This window comes from Taudactylus pleione, unplaced genomic scaffold (assembly GCF_031769625.1).
Source record: "Taudactylus pleione unplaced genomic scaffold, aTauple2 ptg000129l, whole genome shotgun sequence".
Taxonomy (NCBI): Eukaryota; Metazoa; Chordata; class Amphibia; order Anura; family Myobatrachidae; genus Taudactylus; species Taudactylus pleione.
The window spans coordinates 15,077,569-15,099,893 of NW_028284531.1; the positions used below are offsets into that span (position 1 = coordinate 15,077,569).

The following is a 22,325-nucleotide window of genomic DNA, read 5'->3' on the forward strand; positions in this document are numbered from 1 at the left end:
AGATCCACTTGTTACACCAGTCCAGGCCAATCAGGCGTCACGAGGATCACCGCGCCTCTTCCCAACTTCAACTTGCAAAGGACTCGCAGAATCATTAAGATTGGAAGAAAGACGTATGAGAATGGAAACGTCCATAGTAACGCCAGGGTGTCCACCAGGAGAGCTAAGAGAGTTTCCTGGTGTAGGAGGAGCAGTATCTCAGCAACATATGGTTGTATCGAGACGCCATGTTATCTATGTCTAGTAGACCCCAATGAAAGACCAGTATTTGGAAGACATCTGGATGTAGAGCCCACTCACCTGAGTGAACGTCCTGATGGCTTAAGAAGTCGCTTCCAATTCTGGACTCCGGGGATTAACACTGTTAGTGCTGGAAGAGGACGTTCAAAGAATGCGGCTGACCTCCTTCATAGCACCGCAACTGCCACTTTGGCGGTTTATGTAGGCGACGGTGGTCACGTTGTCAGTCTGTACTTTTACCAGACGACTCTGGAGTAGAGACCGTGCCTGGCAAATTGCTCTGTACACTGCTCGGAGCTCCAGGACATCAGGAAGGAAGACTCACGAACCCTGGAATCCAGTAAAGCCCCTATGTGTAGCATCTCCTGAGAGGGCGTCAAGATGGATTGCGGCCAATTCACTATACATCCATTTGACTGCAGAAGATCTATAGTCAGACAGATGTGGTTCCTCAGAACATCCGGCCGGGAGAAGATGATTGTCCAGACAGGGCAAGATTCGAACGCCCCTGCGGCAAAGGTGCACTGAAATGACCGCCATAGCTTTTGTGAAAACGCGAGGAGCCGTGGACAGCCCAAACAGCAATGCCTGAAACTGGTAGTGATTGCCCTTCACCGCAAATCTTAGGAAGCGCTGGTGGCTGACTCGGAGGGGAATATATAAATAGGATTCCTGGATGTCCAATGAGGCCATAAAAATAAGAGTTATGATATAACATACCTTTGTTAACTCTTTTTTTTTTTTCGAGGTCCATGGGATCCACACCCATTACGTTGGGGTATGTGGTTGGAGTGATCCAGGCACCAAACGGTTAAAACAAGCTCTCAGCTCCCAGGATGCACTGGGTCCTCCCCACATATACCCTGCCCCCGGCTACAGGTAGTCAGTTTGTTATAAAAGCCCAAGCAGGAGAAGGCAAAAAGATAAGAAGGAAGAACCCTTGTTCTCTAGAAAAATCTCTCACAGAAGAGGGAAATCACAGAGATACAAAAAGGATTACCCAATAAAACCAGGTGCGTTAGGGTGAGTGTCCTTTGGACCCCATGGACCTCGAAGGGAAAAAAAAAGAGTTAACAAAAGGTATATTATACCATAACTCTTATTTTCTTCTTCGAGATCCATGGGGTCTACAGCCATTACATTGGGGATATCCCAAAGTAGTACCCCTAAGGGCGGGGACGCTCCTGTGCCTTAGAAGAAAGGAGAATTCTACGCCCAACGGAAGCATCCTGAGAGGCAAAAGGTGTCAAATGCATAGAACTTGACAAAGGTGTGGACGAAAGACCATGTGGTTGCCTTGCACAATTGTTCCGCAGAGGCACCCCAGCGAGCCGCCCACGAAGGTCCCACTGACAGTGTAGAATGCGCAGTAACAGAGTCTGGCACCATGCAACCGGCCTGAGGGTATGCCTGAGAAATTGCCATACGAAGCCGTCTGGCGAGAGTGTTTATTGGCTGGCCAGCGATGCTTATGACAGCCATACAGCACAAAAAGAGAATCGGATTTCCTCAAGCTGTTGGTGCGATCCACATAAATACGTAGCACACGAACAACGTCCAGAGAAGCCTCACCTACAGAGAGGCCCGAAGTCTGAAAAGGTGGGACCACAATTTCTTCATTTATATGAAAACGCGATACCACCTTAGGAAGGTATCCCGCTTTAATATGCAGTACCGCTCTATCCTGATGGAATATTAAAAAGGGGGAGAGGACAGAAAGAGCTGCCAAATCAGAGACCCTGCGGGCAGAGGCGATTGCAAGAAGAAAAACGGTCTCTGCTGTCTACTGACTTCAGGGGTTCCAATGGGGGGGGGGGGCCTGTAAAACCCCGAGAACTAATGTAAAATCCCATGGGGCTACCGGGGGAACGAAGGGCGGCTGAACACCTAGAACATTCTGGAAATATGTCCTTACCTTACATCAGGCAGCAGGGCAATCTTCCGCTGAAACCAAACCGAAAGTGCAGGAACCTGAACTCAGGGAGGCCAGACAGAGACCCCGCTCTAAAACAGTCTGAAGAAAAGAAAGCACTCAAGAGACCCTAAACACTTTAGGATCATATTTTCTCAGTTCACACCACTGAAAAAAATGAGTGCCAAATTCTATAATAGATCCGGGCAGAGGAAGGTTTCGTGCCCTCAACATTGTCTGTATTACAGAATCAGAAAACCCCTTTTTGTATTAGGACGGAGGATTCAAGAGCCATGCCGCCAAAGACAGACGAGTAAAGATCTGGATACAGGAAGGGACCCTGTATTAACAGGTCCCTCCTTGGAGGAAGAGGCCACAGAGTGTCTATGGATAGACTCTGTAGGCATCTGGGCCAAGCAGGGACTATCAGTATTACTGTTGCCCTCTCCTACTTGAATTCCTGATAACCTTTGGAAGAAGGCCCCACCTGTCCACAAGGCTCTGAAATACCCGATTAAGAGACCACTCTCCGGCGTGTATATCCTGCCGACTTAGGAAGTCCGCTTCCCAATTGAGGACTCCTGGTATGAACACAGCAGATATCGCTGGAAGATGACATTTTGCCCAAATCAGAAGGTTTGATACTTTCGCCATGGCAGCCTAGCTCCACATGCCACACTGATGGATGAGGTAGGCTACTGTGGTGGCGTTGTTGGATTGTACCTGGACAGGCCTGTCGTTTAGTATTTCCTGAGTTTGAACAAGCGCTCTTGAATACTGCCCTTAGTCCCAAGATGTCTATGGACAGACGGCCTGCCGGTGTCGTCCTATTTTCCCTGAAACGTGCGTCGACCTGTCACTGTTCCCCATCCACGGAGGCTGGCATCAGTCGTGAGGAGTACCCAATCTGGATCCAGAATGGGCGACCCTTGTTGAGACAGTACGTCTGCAACCAACATGACAGGGACAGTCGCACTTCTGGCGAGATAGATCTGTGCCTTTGTTTGGAAACCCAGGCCGTAGCCATGGCCAGGCAAGTAACAGCTCTTGATAAAGAAAAGACTGCCTTGAGACAGGCTTCAAGTCTCCTATCAGTGGAACCTTTAAAGGCGGATGCAGATGGTATAGGCAATGTGGCACTCCTAACCAAACGTGCCACATGTGCGTCTACTGCCGGCAGAACCTCCCATTTCTTGTACTCATCCAATGGAAAGGGATATAAGGCCTCAACCTTTCTTGTAAAATGGACTTTCCTGTCCGGAGAACTCCATACTTCCTCCCTAAGTTCCGAAAGGTGCTCAGATTTGGGAAATTGAGCTTTCACAACTTTCTGGCATTTGAATACTGGAGCCTTTCATTGTACCGGCTCCTCATCATTTAAGTTTAGCACAGCTTTGACCACTCTAATCAGGGAAGGGACATGTGCTGTTGGAAAACGGTCTTCCTCTCCTGAGAGTGACTATTGAGAGGAGACCCAAGTATCCCCATACTCACCAAAAGAAGATGTACCAGAACCGGAGGACTGGACGGCGTGTGAGGCCGACCGCCTTCTGGCTTTTCTGGCTGTACTGGCCTAGCTGCTTGCCACGGTTGCTGGAAAGCTGCTGAGGACGAAGCCACATTATGACCTGAATGAGCATACCTGTCCCTCCAGGACGGATGCACAGGGGCATAAACCTGGTAAATTGCAGCTGTTGAGGGTACCCCATCATCAGGGCTGGCGTAGGAGCTGCCACCCTGTCTGCAACCTGCGCCATGATCTGGGAAAAGGCAACCCAAGGAGGCTCCTGTCCAGAAGCTGGTAGATTTGACTGCTGTGGTGACTCCTTAAAACAGTGACCACAGAATCCATCTTGTATGAAATCCTGTGAGGACAACCCCGCTTTCAGGCCAGGGGCTTCAGCCACCTGTCTTTCAGATTCTTTGGACATAATATCTCTAAAGTTATCCAAAGTCTGAGTAACAATGTAACAATCGTTTCACATCCAATATAACCCACACACACACCTGTCGTAGAGAGTTAATGAGGAGAAACAGCAGTGATAGGTTATGACTGACAGTTATTCAGAAAATAAACAAGGAAGCATAACATGGTAGATTTCATAAGTCACATGCAATGCACATAGAGATATATGTCAGATTGTATATCTAAATATACTAAGCTCTCTAGTCAACTACCAAATAACCCAGGTAGGATATAGAGCTCTGTATGACCTGACCCCCGCAGGGGAGGCATACAGGGACTGACCCGACCCCCTGAGCACACAGCCCCAGAGGGCACCCGAGAGTGCTCTCTGGCCGATTCATAAAGAGGGAGGCTTTTCCCCTTTTTTCATATATTTGCAATAAGTTCTTAAGTCAACTAGAACAGCCCCCAAGGCTAAGTAGGATATCGAGCTCTGTATAACCTGGCCATCCAAGGAGAGGGAGACAGGGAGATGAACCAAGCCTCCTGAGAAAATATTTGCAAGTAACCTACAACAAAGTGTAGGGTTAACAATGCCACCTTCACAGAAAAACATGTGAAGCACTCTCTAACCCCTTACTCCGCAGTTTGGGGGTTAGGAAGAAAAAAGTAAATACTTTCAACAGTAGCATAAGTCACAAAATCCTTGCCTAAACCCACCAGTTTGGCAAGTTCTACATGCATCACAAGCAACCAAAATTGGTAAGATTCCAGTGTTATAGACCTTCCTTGTAAAAAGGCATACTCAGGGATAGACTAACTTCCTCACCCAGCCAGTACTCAACTGCAGCTGAGCTTTCCTAATAAATTAGGAGAGAGGGGGATGGGCAGCCCAGTTTTCACCAGTATAAGTGAATTACAATTTAGCCCCTACAGCTGGGGCCAATTGGAGCACTGCCTTTACAAAGTCCACAATGTAATGTGCTTAAGTTCACAAATATCTAGTAAATGTGAAGTACAGTTATAACTGACAGTCTGTCCAGAAAAAACAAAAGGCAGCATATCTCAGCAACTTAATGCATTTAAGCAATATATTTGTCACAAGCTCTTAATCAACTACCAAAAGCACACCAGCTTAGTAGGATATTGATCTCTATATAACCTGGCCACCCAAGCAGAGGTATATTGGGCCATAATCTGGGAAAAGGAAACCCAAGGGAGTCCCTGTCCAGAAGCTGGTAGGTTTGACTGATGTGGTGACTACTTAACACAGTAACCACATAATCCATTTTGTATGAAATCCTGTGGGATAACCCTGCTTTGCAGGCCATACATAACACCAGCACAGGGGCTTCAGCCACCTGTCTTTCAGATTCTTTGGACAGAACACTGATTTCTACAATTATGCAAAGTTCTGAGTACCCATGTGACAATGTTTCACACCCAAATTTCCCCCACACCTGTAGTAGAGGGTTATGAGCATATGCATCTTAAGCTACAAACAGCCTCAGGCCTAGTAGAGCTCTGTATGACCAGTCACCGTGGGAGAGGCATACAGGGACTCTGACCCAACCGCCTGAGTGTACAGCCACCGAGAGCACTGGAAAGTGGTCTATGGCTGATTCATGTAGGGGGAGGCCGAGAGGAGCAACCCAGACGCAGGAACCTAGAAAGGGCCGGTGTGAGGGTTGGGGAAGGGACCGTCGGGGAGAGCGAACCTCCCCTATGCTGTATGAATCCACCCGGCTCACTGACATGGACGCCGCCATCTAACCCACGGCTGTCATGAATCCATCAAGTCCCAGTGGTCTAGTGTGGGAGGCGGACTACCCTGGCTCCTCACTACAGCAGTCCCCCGGCCAGCCTCCACCGCCGGAGGACGGACCGCCGCGTGGCTCCGGTGTCAGCGGACACCAAAACCACCCTTATCTACATCCCCATTTATCCCGGGTTGCCGTCCAGGGCCTGTGCCCCTGCTGAAATCACCTGGCTTTACACCCGTGTTGCGGCACCGGCGGGGGTAGATGGAGCAGGCGACCCGCGCATCTCTCATCAGACACTTAGCTGCTTTCCACAGCACACACCACCTGCTCAAAGAGAAAAGAAAAAAAACAAAAAAATCGTCTCTGGGACTGCTCCAGCAGTCAGTACAGTGCCTTTCCGCACCAAACAGAACAACTGAATGCCTGTAGCCGGGGGCGGGGTATATGTGGGGAGGACCCAGTGCATCCTGGGAGCTGAGAGCTTGTTTTAACTGTTTGGTGCCTGGATCACTCCAACCACATACCCCAACGTAATGGCTGTGGACCCCATGGACCCCGAAGAAGAAATCCCCAATATCATAGCCAGAATAATGGAGCGAAGGGACTCCATGCAGGACCTGGGAATCCAGAGGTATCTGTTTAGCACCTTCAGATTGAGGATGGGCCGAAATGAGATGTCCGGCTTCTGGATCTGGAAGAAGTTGGCGTAGAAACTGTACCTCTCCAAAACGTGGGGACTGGGATGATGACCATGGAGGCCAGGAGGGAGCAAATGGACCCCTCGAAAGGCCAGTGAAAAAGAACCGGGCTGGAAGATGCCTCTGAAAGGTCAAAGCGTAGTCCTGAGAAACAACTCCTCTGACCCAGTCGGATGGGGCGGGCTTGTCCACAGGTCAACTGGTGGACCAAGGCTGCTTACCTAGGGACTTAGAAACTTTGGAGAAAGAACCCTGGATTCTGGAAAAAGACTGACCGCTGGCCTTTCTCTGCAGACGAAAGGAACATAAATTACACATTCTGGACTTAGGAGGCGCTGATGGCAAGGAAAGCAGTCTTGATGCTGCCACCATTGAATACCGGGGGTCTGGACTTCGAAGCCTGCTCAGAATCCTCGATCAGGAGAACAGATTTAACTGCCCTGATCAGTGCCTCTACATCTACCATCGTGCTATTCTGGCTGTACTCCCTGTTGGTCCAAAGGATTGAAGGAACATTTCCAGCAGACAGGCGGTGCATATCTGGTAGGAGCTTTCCTGGGACTCCCAAGGACTTGCACATTTATGCTTTCACAGAACTGTCTACATCCAGTTCTGAAAGCCTTGCTGGTAATTAGCCCTTTATTTCCACATGATTCGGGGGAGAATTTGCCATTTTTTATTTTATTTTTTCTGGATATCATTTGTATGTTGTTGTGTTTTTCTTGATTAAACAGTATTACACTATATGCAATTTATTTTCTTCCGTGTGCTTTGCTTACGATATCTCCCATTGTGAGAACATCAGGAGGTGATTTGGCACAGTGAGAAGGAGGATATACAAGGAACATTCACCTTATGTTTTCATTGGAGGAAAAGATGGACTATGTTTGATTCCTGATTGTCAGCAGAGGGATGTCATTTTACCCATTATTTGAGGGACACTGGTTTTTTTACAGCGCTGGTGGTATTCACACCCACTTTCTTTCATTTCTATTCTACCACAGGTGGTGGGGGTCACTATCAGGGTGTGTTTCGACTTAGCAGCTTTAATATTGTGCGCTCAGTAAACCTCACATCATTATATATAATGTTAAGACCCTTGTATTTTACCTGTGCGGTATCTGAAAATAAAATATATCGTAGTGGTGATTTCAGCTAACAGAGGATTCTATCTGTTCAGTGGCACTAGCAAGACAGTCTGCGATGGATAGTTCAATCACTTAGGTAGATGTAAACATGGTCTGCACAGCAAGATCTCTGCACTTTATTGCTGTTGTTCACTGTACCATACACTTATTCTTGATGCTTACTTCTGCAGCTATAATTCTTCACATGACTGGGGACATTTATGAAAAATAGTGCACAAGATGAAGGTGATGTATCACAAAGCACCGGATCCTCGGACTGTCATTTTGCAATTTCAATTTAGGAAATAAACTAATCCCACTAACTGCTATGGGGGACACCATGTTTGCCCTAAGCACCAGCGGTCATAACTACCTTTCTATTTGTGATGCTTTTATAATGAATTATAGAACATGGCATATGTAGGATCAACAGATGTGAATAATAACAAATAAAAATAAATTGGAATACCTCCTTTGTTACATTCAAGGGTCTGAGGTTCAGAGTTTATCTTCTCTTGCTGTAAGCCCTTTGCAATATCATCTCTTGTGCTTTGACCTTCTAAATCCTGGCTTTGGGATAGTTCCAAGACCCCAAAACCGAATTGGGATGTCCCTGAATCTGGAAAGATCCACAGTTTGTCAGCCCAACATTTAGTACCAACTGCTTTCCCATCTTTCATTCAAAACATGATTTATACATTATACACACAATAAATTATATATATGGACACAAGCTTTAAAAGCACATCCGATTTCTTTAGGGGAACGGCCACTTCTTTAGCCAGATTTAGTTTCTGAGCCACTATAGGACATGCACATGCCATAATGTAAATAAACAGAGAAAATATTACTGACAAAAAATGTTCCAACAATGACGAAGACTAACTACTTTCAGAAGGGCTGATCTTTCCCTTTACGGCCTTACCTTCAACATGCAGCGATTGCGTAGTGCAGTTAGCAGCATCTTCAATCTCACTATTTTCATCACAGTTGAAGTCACTGAGTATAACAGATTGACAAAGAGCAAACACCCACAAAAAAAAAGAAAAAGCAATAAGAATAGTGTTGATATTCAACTTCATTAAAAGTACAATACATTAATGTTAAAGTGTATTATTGTATAATCTTCCCTTCTGTGACTTGTCCAAACGGTCCTTCCAATTACCTGTAGCTGGAAGCCGTATAGTGATGTATGCTTTCCAAGAAAGAGGACTCAATCTGTCAAAGCAGAATAGGGTTTCTAAAAATCCAATCCAACTCTACTGAAGAGGACTGGACAAAGTTAATCCTCCTGAACAGAGTATATGGCTTCATTGGAACAGGCGCCTTATGATGTGACATCTTTGCTGCAGTCACGCTAAAGAGCCCTACTTAGTACGCCAGGTCCCATGAGACTCTTGTGGTGCTGGGTATATTTTTGCCGAAATGCATCTAAGTCGCAATGCGATGCGACTAGGATGCATCAGCAGACTGTGCGGATTAATTTGATATGCAACACCTCTATACCTGTGTGCACCCGAGTCTCTGAATCTGTATACGAAGCACTAGAATGTAGCGACGCCAGGCAAGCCGCGCTGCGTGGCGTGTTTAGACTAAATTTCTGAGGACACATCTGTATATTTTTTTTATATGTGCAGCTACATCGGAAAGAGGGTGGATTATCCGATGCTGAACATCAAACTTTAATTCTCAACATGAGGCAACTAGCATTGCCTAATACAGTCTGCTGTGCTGCATTAGGCAGGCATTTTATTCTCCAACTAAATCAAGAATGCATATTGTAACGAGGACCAGTATAAACAGTGCATCCGGACAGTATTCACAGCGCTTCACTTTTTCCACATTTTGTTATGTTACAGCCTTATTCCAAAATGGAATAAATTCATTTTTGTTCTCAAAATTCTACACACAATACCCCTATAATGACAACACGAAAAAAGTTTTTGAGATTTTTGCAAATTTAATAAAAAGGAAAAAAAAAAAAAAACTCACTATAGGTGCATAAACACACAACGATTTTTTCTAAGTTTAAACGATGAACGATTATCGTTCAAGCGCGTTCACGTTTGTAGTTTGAGGTTCAGACTGACCAACTCTACGATTTTCATTAAGGGAATATGCAAAACTCGTTCATTACATTTAGTAAATGAACGATTTTAGTAAACGATTTTCGTTAATTTTTCCCTTGAAAAAATAAACGAAAATCGTTAATTTACAAAATCGTTGTGTGTGTATGCACCTTAAGAAATAACATGTACATAAGTATTCACAGCCTTGCCATGAAGCTCAAAATTTAGCTCAGGTGCATCCTGTTTCCACTGATCATCCTTAAGATGTTACTACAGCTTAATTGGAGTCTACCTGTGGTAAATTCAGTTGTTTGGACATGATTTTGAAAGGCATACACCTGTCTATATAAAAGGTCCCACACTTGACAGTGGATGTCAGAGCACAAACCAAGCATGAAGTTCAAGGAATTGTATGTAGACCTCCAAGACAGGATTGTCTCGAGGCACAAATCTGGGAAAGGGTACAGAAAAAGATCTGCTGCTTTGAAGGTCCCAATGAGCACAGTGGCCTCCATTATCCGTAAATGGAAGAAGTTCGGAACCACCAGGACTCTTCCTAGAATTGGTCGGACGTCTAAACTGAGCGATCGGGGGAGAAGGGCCCTAGTCAGGGAGGTGACCAAAACCCGATGGTCACTCTGTCAGAGCTACAGCATTCCTCTGTGGAGAGAGAACCTTCCAGAAGGACAACCATCTCTGCAGCAATCCACCAATCAGGCCTGTATGGTAGAGTGGCCAGACGGAAGCCACTCCTTAGTAAAAAAAAAAAAAAGCACATGGCAGCCGCCTGGAGTATGCCAAAATGCACCTGAAGGATACTCTGATCATGAGAAACAAAATTCTCTGGTCTTATGAAACAAAAGATTGAACTCTTTGGCGTGAATGCCAGGCGTTATGTTTGGAGGAAACCAGGCACCGCTCATCACCAGGCCAATACCATCCCAACAGTGAAGCATGGTGGTGGCAGCATCATGCTGTAGGGATGTTTTCCAGCGACAGGGAGACTAGACAGGATAGAGGGAAAGATGAATGCAGCAATGTACAGAGATATCCTGGATCAAAACCTGCTCCAGAGCGGTCTTGACCGCAGACTGGGGCATCTTTCAGAAGGACAACGACCCTAAGCACACAGCCAAGATATCAAAGGAATGGCTTCAGGACAACTCTGTTAAAGTCCTTGAGTGGCCCAGCCAGAGCCCAGACTTGAATCCGATTGAACATCTCTGGAGAGATCTGAAAATGGCTGTGCACCGACGCTTCCCATCCAACCTTATGGAGCTTGAGAGGTGCTGCAAAGAGGAATGGGCGAAACTGCCCAAAGATAGGTGTGCCAAGCTTGTGGCATCATATTCAAAAAGACTTTATGCTGTAATTGCTGCCAAAGGTGCATCAACAAAGTATTGAGCAAAGGCTGTGAATTTGCAAAAATCTCAAAAAAACTTTTTACACGTTGTCATTATGGGGTATTGTCTGTAGAATTTTGAGGACAAAAATTAATTTATTCCATTTTGGAATAAGGCTGTAACATAACAAAATGTGGAAGAAGTGAAGCGTTGTGAATTCTTTCCGGATGCACTGTAATAGGAAGTAAAACTCTTAGAAATGCTGTGTAGAAAAAAAAAAAAAAGAAAAAAAACTTTTTCCACTAGACAGACTCAATTGCACACCCAGGGCAGATTCAAATAGCAATGGGACTTGCCACACGGCTAAAGCTATTAAATTACTGGCCAATTTCCACGCGTGGCTAACACCTAATGGGGCTTACCATGCGGGGTAGCAGCAAGTGATTGAACAGCTCCAAGCTGAGCTTTAGCCGCCCAGTAAGCCCATGGCTAAGTGAATCTGCCCCTCAGATGCAGATGAATCATGTTTACATTACTGTCCCAATACTAATTATGGTAAATTGCCTAACAAAATAAAATACCTGATTCTGTTTGTTGGACATGGGATTCGCTCAATCACTTGGCTAAGAACACTATCACCACCTGGAGTGCGCAGTGCTTCCATAGACTCTACTCACAAAACAAAACAAAAAGTTAAAATTAAAAAAAAACAAACATTTTCTTGTGAAGATCAACAGCATCACGTTATAAGAAAAAGTGGTTGTTTACAGCTTCTAAGGGAAAATCAATGATACAATATGTACAAGAAATCACACACACTAAACGTGCTGAACCACAACTTGGCTGACATAAATGATCTCACCAAAGAAAACACTGTGTGCAAATCTAAAAACTACTTTCACGTATTGGTGTCATTATCAAGGTGAATGCAGGAGCTAGTCAAGTTTTTATGTGCTTACAATGAACAGCATTCTCACTTCATGACAACCAGATTTATCAGCTTATGTAATAAATACCATTACTAAAATCACTGGACACATTACCTGTATTGTTTTCTTTTGAGCCTTCGCTTATGTCAATGTGTCCCTTCTCGCTGAAGGAATGTTTATTGCTAGGACAGCCAGGCACAAAATCCTACACATTTTAATAAAATAGAACAAAATCAGAAATTCATTCTCACAATCTCCAATAAAGTCAAATATAGAGTTCCCATAATTCATCACAAGCAAGAGAGCCTAAATGCAGTTTTAATTCCTTGGAGGGAATTCAAATGTTTTTGCTGGCGGCTCTGCCTAATGGGCGCCTGACGGAGCAATTCAATCGTTGCTCCATTCCGGCGTGACAGCCGCCGGGGCTGGCAGCTTTGCTAGTACCCTCCTGTGGTGGCAAGCAGAAATGTGCGAAAAGTTTGTGGATTGGGTCCCCTAACCAGGACTTTAGGCAGATACGGTTAGCCAATTAATTATCACCCCCCTTGATCTCCTGTCACTTTAGATGGAGATTGGGTGCAATAAAACAATTGAATCACCCCCTTAAAATAATACAATTCGGTCATTTACAACATCAAAATGTAACTATTGTTGTATACAATGTTTTCTTGTAACAGATCACCTGTGTAGTATTTTGGTTATACAATAAACACGAGCCTCTACACACTGAACTTCTACATATATATCTTACTCAATGTTTCAGAAAATAGATAATTATTGTATTGTATAAACTGATCATCAGATCCATTGCACTGTTGCTCCTGGCTATAGCTGCCCAGAGGGTCAAGTGATTGCAAAAACGAGAGATATGGTAAGAACTTAGCCTTGTTATCTCTCTTTCTTCATAGAGTCCACAGGGAGACCTTGGGGTGTTGGTGATGGCTTGGACATCCGGGCACCACACAGTTAATTTTTTCTCCCAGGATGCACCGGGCCACTCTCCCTGTACCCCGCCCCCGAGCCAGAGGCACCTCAATTCGTAATAAGCCAAAGGCCGGAGGAGGATAAAAAGAGAGAAGGAAGTCTGGAATACACAGGAATCACATTCTCACATAGAAGGAGGCGGAACAACCGGTGACCAGAGGGAAGCCCATCTGAAGCAAAGAGCGTCAGGGTGGGTGCCCTGTGGACTCTATGGACTTTGAAGAAAGAGAGATAACAAAGGTAAGTTCTTACCATACAAAGCTGAACAGCCGAGGCGCCACGGGGAGCTGCCCACAATGGACCCACAGACCAAGTAGAATGAGCAGTAAGAGAAGGCGGTACAGGAAGGCCCTCTTGAGTGTAAGCCTCAGATATCGTCATACGAATCCATCTGGCCAATGTCTGTTTATTGGCTGTCCATCCCTTCTTGTGAAAACTGCAGAGGACAAACAAGGAGTCTGATTTCCGAAGGGAACTGGTACGGCCCACATAAATCCTGAGAGCACATACCACGTCCAATGAGGCCTCACCTGCGGAGAGGTCTGGGGAGTGAAAAGCCAGAACAATTTCCACATTAATGTGGAAAGTAGAGATCACCTTAGGGAGGAACCCAGGGCGAGTCCGAAGCTCCGCCCTGTCCTGGTGAAAGATCAGAAATGGGGAGCGACAGGAGAGCGCCCCCAAGTCTGACACCCTTCTGGCTGAAGCAATGGCCAGAAGAAAAACAACAACAACAGTCTTAGCTGTCAACCATTTGAGATCCACTGATGCAAGCGGTTCAAATGGAGGGCTCTGGAGAGCCTTAAGGACAACAGCCAAATCCCAAGGAGCCACAGAAGGGACAAAGGGAGGCTGAATCCGCAGGACACACTGCAGGAAAGTAGAGCAATCCTTTGTTGAAACCAAACAGAGCCGAAATATGCACCTTAGTGAGACTAAGCGGAGACCAAGGTCCAAACCCGCTTGAAGGAAAGCCAAAAGCATCATAATTACAAGAGGGTCATAACCGCTGGGACGACACCAGTGAAAATAGGTATGCCACACTCCGCGATATATATGAGCAGAGGCTGGTTTACATGCTCTGAGCATGACACTGACCACAGAGTTAGAGAAACCTATGGACTGTAAGAGGGAAGTCTCAAGAGCCACGGCGTCAAAGACAAACGACCCAGGTCCGGGTAAAGGCAAGGACCTTGAGACAACAGGTCCGGACGTTGAGGCAACAGCAAAACAGTGTACATGGAGAGACTGAAGATCTGAGTACCAATGCCGTCTGGGCCACGCTGGAGCCACCAGCAGGACCGTTCCTCCCTTTTGTATGAAATTCCGAATGACTCAAGGAAGAAAGGAGACTGGAGGAAACAGATACAAACTGAAAGGTGCATTTTACTGAAAGAGCGTCGAACAGGAGTTGGTATCTCTTGTCTTGGCAGCTTTATTGTTGAGTCTGGAGGCCATGAGGTCCACTTCTGGAAGGCCCCACTTGTCCACTGGGAGTTGAAACACCTCTTGGTGAAGAAACCATTCCCCTGGATGCACGTCGTGACGGCTGAGGAAGTCTGCTTCCCAATTGAGAACTCCCGGAATGAACACTGCTGATATGGTTGGGAGATGGCCTTCCGCCCGTGTCAGAATGCGCGACACCTCTGTCATTGCCGCCTGACTTCGAGCTCCTCCTTGATAGTTGATGTAAGCCACCGTCGTGGTGTTGTCTGACTGAACATGCACGGGATTTCCATGAAGTATGAGTCTGGCTAGCTGGAGGGCCTTGAAGACCGTCCGAAGCTCCAATATGTTGATTGACAGGGCAGATTCCTCTGCTGTAAAACAATCCTGGAAAGAGTGTGGACCCGTCAACCTCTGAGACTGGCATCCGTTGTAAGAATTATCCAGTCCAGAATCCAAAAGGAGCGCCCTTTGGTGATGTGATCTGTCTTCAACCACCAAGATAGGGATAGACGTACCGGAAATAGCACCATTGTCTGTTCTTTTATCCGATGGGGTAACCCGTTCCACCTGGAGAGGATCAATTTCTGCAGAGGCCTGGAATGGAATTGGGCATACGCCACCTGCATTGCTGAGTGCATTGACACCCGGCGACTGTGGAGACATCTGCGTACCAGTGTCTGCAAATTGGAGATCTTTTCTGGTGTCAGAAAAATCCTCTGCTGCTGGGAATCCAACAGTGCTCCCAGATGGAGCATCCTCTATGATGGAATCAGTGATGACTTCTTCCAATTGATTAACCAGCTGTGAATCTGTAGAACAGATATTGTAAGCTGCAGATGTTGGAGGAGTACTTCTGGAGACCCTGCTAACAACAGGAGGTCGACCAGATATGGTAGCAGTTAGACACCCTGTCCCTGCAGATGGGCCGCCATGATAGCCATAACCTTGGTAAACACCTGAGGTGCAGTGGATAGGCCAAAGGGCAGAGGCCGAAACTGGAAATGTTGCTGTTTTACAGCAAACTGGAAAAAATGCTGGTGAGCTTAAGCAATCTGAATATGCAGGTATATATCCTGAATATCTAGCGACACCATAAAATCCCCAGGTTCCATAAACCAGTATAATTGAGCGTAGGGTTTCCATCCTGAACCGAGGTACCCTGAGAAATTTGTTCAGGGACTTGAGATTGAGGATAGGCCGACAGGATCAGTTCGGTTTCTGAACCGGAAAGAGATTGGAGTTAATAACCCATTCCTCTCTGAGGTAAAGGGACAGGGATGACAACTCCTACAAGCAAGGATTGTATGGCCTTCTGGATTTGTAATGCCTTGTCTTTGTCTGACAAGACGACTTGTACGGAAAAACTGATAGGGAGGCCTTCTGCGGAAGGAGAGGGCATACCCGGAGAGACCACTTCTCTTACCCAAGTGTCTCTGGTGGTCTGACACCAGCACTGGGCGAACTAAAGAAGTTGGCCTCCCACCCTGGGATCCCCAAGGGGAGGCCCATCCTGTCAGGCTGAGGACTTGTCATCAGACTTGGCCACCGGACGTTTGGTACTCCAGGCCTGCTTCTTGGGCTTGGTAGTCTTTTTGAGGGCTGACTGTCTAGAAAAGGACTGACCCTTAGGCTTACCTTGGAGCTGAAAGGACAAGGTCAGATATCCTGAAGAAGTAGATGCTGAAGGCAGACAGGCAGACTTAGCTACTGCCAACGTATCCACAGTCTTATCCAGGTCGGGACCAAACAAGATCTTACCATTATAAGGCAAACACCCTAATCCTTTCTTAGAGTCAGCGTCCACTCTCCAATAGCACAGCCATAAGGAACGGCAAGCTGACACCGCAGCAGCTGAAATCCTGGAAGTTAAGAGGTTGACATCCAACGCAGCCTCATTAATAAATGCAGCTGAATCACGGAGATTACCCACTAGTCACTTTATCTGTGGAAGCTTCTGAAGGAAGACTCCTCTAAGGAGTCTGCCCAGAACTCCATAGCCTTGGCTACCCAGGATATAGCCATGGCCGGCCTGGCAATTGCCCCTGAAAAAGAATACATTGACTTTGAACAAACCTCTACCTTCCTATCCATAGTATCCTTTAAGGAGGATATTAACGGCATAGGTAGAGTAACAATTTTAATTAGGCGCGTCACATGAGAATCCACTGCAGGAGGCGATTCCCATTTGGTACACTGGGGGTCATTCAGAATCCACTGCAGGACGCTCGCAAGCGGGTCGATGTTGCCCCACTGCGCATGCACACGACCAAGGGAGCTCCGTCGTGCGCATGCGCGAGACCCGGATAGCGACGGGCTCTCCGTCGCTCCGGGTCTCGCACCAAAGAGGGCGTGCTGTCGATGTTGATTGACAGCACGCCCCCTTTGGTGGCCGTGCCGGGGGCGTGGCTGCCAGACGGAGGCGTTCCCATGGGAACGCCTACCGTCTCAAGCCGGCCCCACTGACATCAGTAATGATGTCAGTGGGAGTGATTTTGGCTCTGATAGAGCCAAAATCCCTCCTGGGCTTGCGGCAGCGAGACCCTACCGCAGGGTCTCGTCGCAAGCCCGATGGTCGCGATGGTCTTAACCATCGCAACCATCTTTTTGGCCGCTCGCATATGCTGTGGGTGGTCACCCACAGCTATGCGAGCGGCCAGGAGGCCGCTCCATTTTCAGGGAGGAGGGCACTGATTCAGAGCGAGCACTCTGGTCAGAGCGTTCGGCTCTGAATCAGGCCCCCTGTTCCTTAGGAAAGAGATATGCATAAGCCAGACGTCTTTGAGGCTGGTATCGCTTACCAGGCGATTACCAAGCCACGTCCATGTGCTCTACTAGCTGATCAGATAAAGGAAATTCCGCAGAGGTAACCTTTATCTCCTAGAACAGAGCATGTTTGGACCGGGGAGTAGGCGGTTCGTCCTCCTCTATGACTAAGGCCGAATTACCAGCATGTATCAGAGCCGGAATATTGATCTTAGACCTAGATTCCTCCTCTCGCAGACAGTACGCAGAGTCGTCCGCATCTAAAATCTCCCCGTCATCTGTGTCATCATCGTATAGTGCACACTGAGATGACCGCATAGGCCTTTAAAGCCGGTGTAAGGGATTTGTCCCCCTGCAACATAGCCTGAAGGGCAGTAGAGGTATCTGCCAGGTTCTGCACTGTAGTAGAGAGAGTGGATTCACCCATGGAGGAGGCACTGGGGGGACCTGCATGGGTGCAACCTGTGGAGGCAGTCCCTGTGAGGAAAAAACTGCCTGCTGTAGAAACCCTATAGAGGGAAACACAAGTGGTAATGCCAAACGCCCTGCAATGGTTGTCAATGCCTGAGCAAAGGACGCCCAAGGAGGCTCCTGCGAAGTGGCTGAGACTACAGAGGAGACTGGAGAATTAGAACACCTCACACATAATCCCTCTAGCACCATGTCTCCCACACCTAACCCTGCTGCACATGATTTACCGGACAGCAGGGCAGGAGCAGAATCATTCACATCAAACACTTGTACTGTAAGGGTTGAGAAGGAAAGGTATAGTAATATTTGACAGGATGAGTTATGAAACACAGACAGGCAGCGCTAGCATAAAGTCACATATAATGCAGAAAAAACACCTGCACAATGGCACTACAAATCAACTACCCAGACTTAATGTCTGGTAGGCTATAGTGTTACATACGCTAACCAGGAGGTGAGGTATGTAGGGGGACCCGACCTACACAACTTCCCTGAGAGATCTGCAACTTTCACTGAAAGAAAACGTCCGCCGAAGACCTCAGAGGGGGCGTACCTGTAGAAGGAGTGCTGCCTCAGCTAAGCCAGACCGCAGTGGAAAGGCGCGCTGGGCAGAGGGGAGGAGCCGGCTGTAAAATAGGGAACTGCCTACCCTGGCGGGCAATTTACCCCCGGGATGCTGGTTTGCGCACCATGTCCCCTCCGGTCTAGTGGAAGCACAGGTTGTCTAGGCCTGGCTCCACTGCAGTCATCCCACGGTCTGTCCCCAGTAACCCGGGGGCAAAGGACTGCAACAAGTGGATCACCGCAAGCGGTCATCTGCGTATCTTACGTGCTCCCCGTGCGTCCAGCTGCAGTCCTGGGAATCCTGTGCGGTCTGGCTAGCACAGACCCCAGGGTCCCGTCGCAACTGTCAAACGCTGTCCGCTCTTAACAATCCAAACAATCACCAACATCCCAAGGTCTCCCTGTGGAGCCTATGGACCCTGAAGAAGAAATACACGCTATACCGAGTTTTTACGCGATCCAGGAAGTGCGGTCTAGGTCCCAGAGCAGCCAATCATGGCTGGTGGTGCTTTGCTGGAGAGAGAAGAGATGTTGCCGGTGGTGACTGGCTGCTGTGGCGCATACACATCCACTGGCAGCGTTCGTCCAATCATCGCAGACAGCATCTCACCTACCAATCACTGCCAGCAGCATGACATCCAATCACCAATGGCAGCGTTCTAGTCCAGCCACCACAGGCAGCATCTCACCTACCAGTCACCGCCGGCAGCATCACATTGAGATGCTGCCAGCTGTGCGTTCCACTACAACCGTTCCACCTGATTTCCCCTGCTTTCTTCTAACTTCCCCCAGGCCTCCCTAACCCAGGGAAATAACATATATTATAGCACATTAGGAGCAGAGGGTCTCATTCAGACCCGCTCGCGAGCGCCGGACGCTCGCAAGCGGATCGATGGTACCCAAATGCGCATGCGCTCGACGGAGGGAGCTCCGGGTCTCGCACCAAAGGGGGCGTGCTGTCGATGGTGAGTGACAGCACGCCCCCTTTGGTGGGCGTGCTGGGGGCATGGCTGCCAGACGGAGGCGTTCCCATGGGAACGCCTACCGTCTGGGTCCGGCCCCACTGACATCACTAGTGATGTCAGTGGGAGTGATTTGGGCTCTGATGGAGCCAAAATCACTCCTGGGCTTGCGGCAGCGAGACCCTACCGCAGGGTCTCGTCGCAAGCCCGATGGTCTTGACCATCGCGACCATCATTATGGACGCTCGCATAAGCTGTGGGTGGTAACCCACAGCTATGCGAGCGTCCAAGAGGCCGCTAAAAGTTAAGGTAGGAGGGCCCTGATTCAGAGCGTCCGGCTCTGAATCAGGCCCAGAGCCTGATGTCCTAATGTTATTGTGTTCTACAAGGGAGCATTCTCTAGTGCCTTGTTATAAAACAGCTGCAGCACCCACATGTGCACCGGTATGATTACAGAGACTGACTTGTGTCCGGTTATACTAATAGTGGAGCAAACTCTTGTACATGAGGGGCAGGCACTAGGGTCCTGTTATTATAATATAAGGAAGCAGGCCCTAGTATTCTGTAGCTATAATACCGACGGGGCAGGCTGTGGTGTATTGTTGTTACATAACACGTTTATATTATAGCAACTGCTGTAAAAAAATTAAATACTGTATATTGTACTGTCACCCTGTACTACGTTCCCCTCTCCCTATGTCTGTACCCCTTCAAAATTCCTGTGTACTTTGCCCTCTCATCTGTGCCCCATTCCCCTCTCTCCATGTCTGTACCCCTTTTGCTCTCCTGTGTACTCTCACCCATCCCTGTGCCCCGTTCCCTTCCCCCCATGTCTGTACCCCTTCTGCTTACCTGTGCACTCTCCCCCCATGTCTATACCCCTTCTTCTCTCCTGTGTACGCTCCCCCATGTCTGTACCCCTTCTACCTCTCCTGTGTGCTTTCCTCTCCAACTCCTGTGCCCTCTGTTCCATTCTCTTTGCAATATCCTATAGCACATTTTTATGTGCTACAGGCAGTGAGGCATAAATTGTGATGGGACGCAGAAACTGTGGCATAGGACCCCAATTTTTTTAAAGTGAGGTGTCCCTGGAAGCCACATTTTTTTTCACTCACCGCGATCACTGGGGCCTGTGGTTACTTTATATTTACTTATTAGAGCAGTCTTTTTTTACAATCTGCCCCGCTAAAACTTCATGCCCTCAGCATTCCCCACCCATGGGTCCCAGTAACCCGCGGATGGGTAAAGTTGCAGGTGACCAATTAACGCCGGGTGAATAAACGGGCATCTAGTCACCGTGAGGGGAGAGCTTGGGGGAAGCCCCCTTCCAGCGCTTGCAGAGACTCCCAGCCGTCCACCCCAGTGCCCTACATACACCAAATGGCACGACACTCAGTGCGACCAAGATGCTCCAAGAGGAATAGATGCTGTGTCTTTATTTAAATTTTGCATCGTTGTCGTGACGCAGATGCAGCGAAACAACATCCAAAGTATACTAGAGACAGTGTGCTGCAACTTTAATGGCACAGGAATTGATTTTACACACAAAGTCATAAATAAAGCACAGAATTTGGCATGAGGAAAATATGAGATATGGTAAGAACTTACCCTTGTTATCTCTATTTCTACGAAGTCCATAGGGTTCCACAGGATACCTTGGGTATAGGTGTGACGTCAGTCGCAGGGCACCAAAGAGTTAAGCTTTCAGCCTCCCAGGATGCACTAGGTCCCCCTCCTATACCCCGCCCCCGGGCCAAGGCACCTCAGTTAGTTACCAAGCCATAGGCCGTAGGAGGAGAAGGAAGAGAGAGAACAAAGATCTGGACACATACAAGAATCACATTCTCACCAGAGGGAGACGGAAAACCGGTGACCAGAGCAAAGCCCATCTGCAGCACAGGTGCGACAGGGCGGGAGTCCTGTGGAACCCTATGGACTTCGTAGAAATAGAGATAACAAGGGTAAGTTCTTACCATATCTCATATTTTCTACTTCAGGGTCCATAGGGTATCCACAGGATACCTTGGGGATGTCCCAAAGCAGTATCCTTTAAGGGTGGGGACGCTCCTGTGCAGAAAGGAGAATCCGCCGCCCGAAGGAAGCATCCTGAGAGGCGAAGGTGTCAAACCTGTAATACCTCACGAAGGTATGGACAGAAGACCACGTAGCAGCCTTGCAGATCTGAACTGCCGAGGCACCACGTCGAGCTGCCCACGAAGGACCCACAGACCTAGTGGAATGAGCCTTCAGAGAAGGAGGGACCGGTAGGCCTTCATGAAGATAAGCTTCAGAAATAGCCATACGGATCCAGGCTGCCAAAGTTTGCTTTGAAGCAGGCCAACCCTTTTTACAGAAGCCATAGAGGACAACAAAGCGTCCGACTTCCTAAACGAAGAAGTGCGGTCAACATAAGTCCTTAAGGCCCGCACAACATCCAAAGAGGCCTCACCCACGGAAAGACCCGGTGAGTTAAAGGCCGGAACAACTATTTCCTCGTTAACATGAAACTGGGAAACAACTTTGGGAAGAAACTCGGGCCGAGTGCGGAGTACTGCCCTGTTCCCATAAAAAACCAAGAAAGGGGGTCTACAAGAAAGAGCCCCTAACTCAGAAACACGTCTGGCCGAAGCAATGGCCAGAAGGAAAACAGTCTTAGCTGTTAGCCATTTAAGATCCACTGAGCTCAGTGGTTCAAACGGTGGTCCTTGGAGAGCCCTCAGGACCACAGCCAAATCCCAAGGCGCCACAGGTGGAACAAAGGGCGGCTGAATGCGGAGAACACCCTGCATAAAGGTGCGCACATCCGGGATTGTAGCAATCCTACGGTGAAACCAGACAGATAGGGCCGAAACCTGTACCTTCAAAGAAGCAAGGCGAAGCCCATGATCTAGTCCCGCTTGCATGAAGGCGAGAATCCGAGACAGACGAAACTCCCGCGGTGCATAACCTCTCGGTCGACACCACTGGAAGAACGTATGCCACACGCGATGGTATATCCTCGCGGAAGACGGTTTCCGAGCTCGTAACATGGTACGCACCACAGAGCTGGAAAACTCCCGGGACCTCAGCATGGCCGTCTCAACAGCCACGCCGTCAAAGACAGCCGAGTCAGGTCCGGGTGAAGGCAAGGACCCTGAGACAGAAG

General features: G+C 47.9%; 1 protein-coding gene across 6 annotated transcripts in view; it reads right to left on the reverse strand.

The window, feature by feature from the left end:
- Positions 1-22,325, reverse strand: part of TP53BP1 (tumor protein p53 binding protein 1) — a 158,956-nt gene that overhangs the window by 99,172 nt on the left and 37,459 nt on the right. For all 6 annotated transcript variants that reach the window (XM_088472866.1, XM_088472870.1, XM_088472869.1 and 3 more), the window contains exons 3-6: positions 12,102-12,192; positions 11,640-11,727; positions 8,572-8,645; positions 8,116-8,265 (exon numbers count right to left, since the gene is read on the reverse strand). In XM_088472866.1, coding sequence (XP_088328992.1) covers positions 8,116-8,265; positions 8,572-8,645; positions 11,640-11,727; positions 12,102-12,192 — 403 coding nt within the window. The remainder of the gene's footprint in view (positions 1-8,115; positions 8,266-8,571; positions 8,646-11,639; positions 11,728-12,101; positions 12,193-22,325) is intronic.